The 4,746-nt window shown below is 46.2% G+C and overlaps 1 protein-coding gene across 1 annotated transcript; it reads right to left on the bottom strand.

The window, feature by feature from the left end:
* Positions 1–467: 467 nt before the first annotated feature.
* On the bottom strand, positions 468–1,922 carry LOC121579674 (claudin-4-like). Its single transcript, XM_041894469.2, has one exon. It carries the CDS (start codon positions 1,734–1,736, stop codon positions 1,089–1,091), a length of 648 nt encoding a protein of 215 aa, XP_041750403.1. The 5' UTR covers positions 1,737–1,922; the 3' UTR covers positions 468–1,088.
* Positions 1,923–4,746: the final 2,824 nt, after the last annotated feature.

Below are 4,746 nucleotides of genomic sequence, written 5' to 3'. Positions count from 1 at the left end.
TGAATGTGGTGTTGATTAATGAAATGCATTCAAAACATAAAATCAAATGCATTTGAAAAATATATTTATTTACATGTACTGTAACTCATACATGTTTAAAAAAAAGATGAATACAAATGACAATATTAAAGGGATGCTTTGGTATTTTGGCAATGAGGCCCTTCATCTACTTCTCCAGAGTCAGATGAAATCAAGGATACCATTTTATGTCTCTGTGTATGAAGGAAGTTATAGGTTTCACAAGCCAATAATAACTAGTGTTAGCACAATTAATGGAAGTCTGTGGGTATCTGCTAGCATGCTAGCAGATACTCATAGACTTCCAGTCATTGCGCTAAAGCTAGTTAGCAATTGCGCTAGCACTAGTTAGCAACTTCCTTCAAACCGCACACAGAGACAAGTTCATCTGACTCCGGGGAGGTAGATAAAGGGCCTCATTGCCAAAATCCCAAAGTATCCCTTTAACAACAACATATAAAAAAATATTTTACCTTTATTTAACTAGGCAAGTCAGTTAAGAAACAATTATTATTTTCAATGACGGCCTAAACCGGACGACACTGGGCGCCGCTCTATGTGACTCCCAATCAAGGCCGGTTGCAATACAGCCTGGAATCGAACCAGGGAGTCTGTAGTGACACCTCAAGCACTGAGATGCAGTGCCTTAGACCGCTGCGCCACTCAGGAGCCCATGTACAATGGTAACAAACACAGCTCGGATAAAACAATTAACAAAACACACTGCCAAAAGGTGTAAAGGCACACACACACACATATTTACACAAACATGCATAAAAAACACACAGCCAAACCAGCCCAGAACAAAGCTGCAGACTGCATGGGTATGGTTTAAAGGAATTCAGTTCCTTCTTTGGGTGTGGTTCTCTTTTAACGGTAACTTACATGGAATCTTTAGTCACCGTGGTTCTTTTCTTCGCTCATCACCATTAAGTATCGTCCTCAAACATTTGTAATAAAGAAGCACCATAGTGACCCAGAATACAGAATACATATATACACAGCTGGATCAGACAGTCTCTCATGGCAGACAGACGTCTCTCCCGCCCTCTCTTCTCTCTCTTCCTCACTCAGACAAAGTCCTTTCCAGTGGCCGTTGCTGAGGTCTCGGATGGAGGAGCCTTGTTGTACCTGGCGGTGTAGGAACCCTCATCCTTCTTTGGGCAGTTGCAGCAGAGCAAGCCCCCTCCAATCAGCAGCAGGGCAGCGGACCCCCAGCCCACGTACAGCGCGCCCCCCAGCTCCCTCTTCTGAGCGCTTACCAGGAGTGGGTTGTAGAAGTCCTGGATGACGCTGTGGGCCGTCCAGCAGACAGGGATCAGGCACAGAACCCCGGCAATGATGAACACTACCCCGGATGCCACACCCACTTTAGCCTTGGATGCCTCGTTGTCCACACAGTTGGTGCACTTGCCCCCGGCTATGGCCAGCAGGATGGCGATAATGCCGGCGAGGATGGCAATGATGGTGAGAGCTCTGGCGGCCTGCAGGTCGGAGCTCAAGGCCAGCATGGAGTCGTAGACCTTACACTGCATCTGGCCCGTGCTCTGGACCACGCAGCTCATCCAGATACCCTCCCAGGAGGTCTGCGAGGTGACTATATTGCTGCCGATGAAGGCGGTGACCCTCCACATGGGCATGGCACAAACAATGATGGTCCCAATCCAGCCTATGATCCCCAGGGCCGTGCCCAGCATCTGTAGCCCAGCCGACACCATCTTAGATCCGGTTGGCGTTGCTTTCTCTGTTTGTCTGTGGGTCTGAGTGAAACTGGACAGCCTTTTGTCTTCCTTTGTGTCTCCTGTCTTTCTGTGTGATGTAGAGGTTCTTTCTCTTCTCTCAGTGTAATCTGAATACAGTGGGTGGTTGTGTTTCTGTGTGTGCTGCTCTAGGTCTGAGTCCCAAGTGGGGGAGGACTACCAGTAGAACAGGTAGGGAGGGAGGGAGGGAGGGAGGGAGGGGAGGGGAGGGGAGGGGATGGGAGGGGAGGGGCCGGGCTTGAAATCAGGTCTCTCTATCTCTCACTCTTTCACTCTCCCTATCTCTCTTAAAGGTCTTTACTTAGAGGTCCCACGATTGGGTCTAAAATTCAGTAGTTTACACTTTGGTCTGGGTCGGGTCCTGATTGATTGTCATCGGGTCTCGGGTCTATGTAACTACAGCGGATAGACCCCAGTAGACCCCAATGGACCTGCTCTGCAAAGCTTATAACATATTTATTTTAATAAGGTAAATGTATTGACTCATAGAAGGCCTAGCCAACATATGAATACGTATTTGTTAACTAGAAGAGCAACTTGACTGATAAACATGATTTTTTGTCACTCGGGTTCAATAGGGTCTGTTATGGTATGGGTCGGGTCCAATTATGTATATAAACCCTGGATTGCTGATGCTATGTATTGGCCATTGAGAGGCTTTGAAGCCACCGGTCGGCCATATTGGCACTCCCCAGTAGAACAGTCCGCCGTAGGAATTAATGGAATTCTACAGTATCAAGTTCATCTAGTGTATATATAAATAATTTGTCGGGTCTAGGTCGGGTTGTCCTCAGGTCCATTCGGGTTCGGGTATGATTGTTCTCGATCCCGTTCGGGTCTGGGTCCCCATTGGCAGGGGGTACTGGAGGCTGAGAGCATGGCATGGTATACAGTGCTTCATTTATCAAATGATTCCCACCAATTCGTGATAGAAAAAAACGATATACCTCCGGTAATATCCCGTGTAGCCAGGGTTGTGGGTTTGATTCCCACGGGGGGCCAGTATGAAAAAATGATATATGCACTAACTGTAAGTCGCTCTGGATAAGAGCGTCTGGTAAATGTATAATATATCTTGCTTATTTTTTTACTATTTCTTAATGTTGGTGCATTGTCGAAAAGGAACCTGCAAGTAAGCATTTCGTTTCGATGTGCTTATACCATGTGTATCCCGTACATACGACTAATAAAACTTGAAACTTCAATGGTTTGGGTTAGATACACACGTTTTCAGTAAAGTAACGGTGAAACCATGACGCTCACGAAGCTGTGCTCAGTTTTTCTCTATGGCATATTTCTTAGCGTGTATGGTGATGCATCAATATGCAAACTATCAGACGTACAGCCTGAAATGTCTCAATTCTCTGACCATCAAAAAGTTCAGGGCTGGACCAAAAACATTCGGGGCTGTAGCCTCGGAAGCCCAGGTCTAATGGCGCCTATGGGTAACACTACACTCCCTCTCCCTCTTCCTTTTTTCTCTACCTCTCCCTTCCCCCTCTCTTGTTTTAGTTCAGTGACGGGAGGGGGAGGGGGAGGAGGGGAGGGGGAGGGAGGAGGGGAGGGGGAGGGGTTGTCACCAAACGACAGTTAGTGAGTCATTCTTCTCCAAATACTAGTCCCTCTGACAAACATCTAATATGGTCACGTACCCATTACATTGACATTTTGGGAGGTGTGTGTTTCTGTGTGCGTCACTTTACATGTCACGGTTTTAGAATTGTAATCACAATGCTGTATTGCAGGTACTCGGTAGGAATGTGGCTTCACAAATTAAAACATTTGTCAGACAACAGATTGAGGCAATCAGTGACTGTGTATGCGAGAGAGTGTGTGTGTTCATAAATGGAGGGTCTTAGTGGAACCTAGGGACAATTAAAAACAGTTTGCTCTAAAGGGGCTGTGTGTTGAGTACATACATGGAATTAACCGTGGTGTGGTATGCTTGTATGTAAAATGCATATCAAAATATAACTGAGCAAAAATATAGATGCAACATGCAACAATTTCAATGATTTTACTGAGTTACAGTTCAAAGAAGGAAATCAGTCAATTGTAATAAATAAATGAAGCCCTAATCTATGGATTTCACATGACAGCCAATCAGAATGAGTTTTTCCCCACAAAAGGGCTTTATATAGACAGAAATAGTTTAATCAGCTGTCCGGGTGACTGGTCTCAGACAATCCCCCAGGTGAAGAAGCCGGATGTGGTGTAGAGGTCCTGGGCTGGCGTGAGAAACAAGATTCTCTCTGGCCTGAATGCCAAGCGTCACATCTGGAGGAAACCTGGCACCATCCCTACGTTGAAACATGGTCATGGCAGCATCATGCTGTGGGAATTTTCTTCAGAGCGCTCAGGACCTCAGACTGGGGGCTAAGGTTCACCTTCCAACAGGACAACGACCCAGTGTGCGGCCAGCTGCTTTTCACTATCGAGCTCTATCTTTGTTTTGCATCTTTTGTTCCGGCTCGTGACAAACTCCCATTTAGTTTTCGCGCGACAGCGTGGTATCGAGAATCCTCACAACCAAGTGAAAAATCTTGTAGTGTGTGACACCCCGTCTGTGACTAGGCCTCTTGTGGTGACCGCCACACTGGCAATCAAGAGTCATGACCACAGTAATCTCCTCTTATGCACTCTGGACATGCTTTGGTAGTACCCAACTTGCTAACGACCATCAGGTCCTAATGGCCTGGTACTCAGGGCTCTATTGTCCCTCTAACCACTCTGACATCAATGCAAATGCAATCGAAAATCATAACAAACACTTATCATCAAAACAGAAGGCCTATCATACTTTTGAAACTCACCTCACTGTGATGATCAATTTGAAGAAAGAAGTTCAACAGCAGGTTGAAACCACAGGAGACTGCTGGACGGCTCATAATAATGGCCGGAACGGCGCAAATGGAATGGCATCAAACACCTGGAAACCATGTGTTTGATGTATTTGATACCATTCCAC

Source organism: Coregonus clupeaformis, chromosome 13 (genome assembly GCF_020615455.1).
Source record: "Coregonus clupeaformis isolate EN_2021a chromosome 13, ASM2061545v1, whole genome shotgun sequence".
Classification (NCBI taxonomy): Eukaryota; Metazoa; Chordata; class Actinopteri; order Salmoniformes; family Salmonidae; genus Coregonus; species Coregonus clupeaformis.
This window is presented reverse-complemented; position numbering and strand designations above follow the sequence as displayed.

Coding starts and splice junctions, on each gene's coding strand:
- LOC121579674 (XM_041894469.2), bottom strand. CDS start 1,736: ATGGTGTCGGCTGGGCTACAGATGCTGGGCACGGCCCTGGGGATCATA.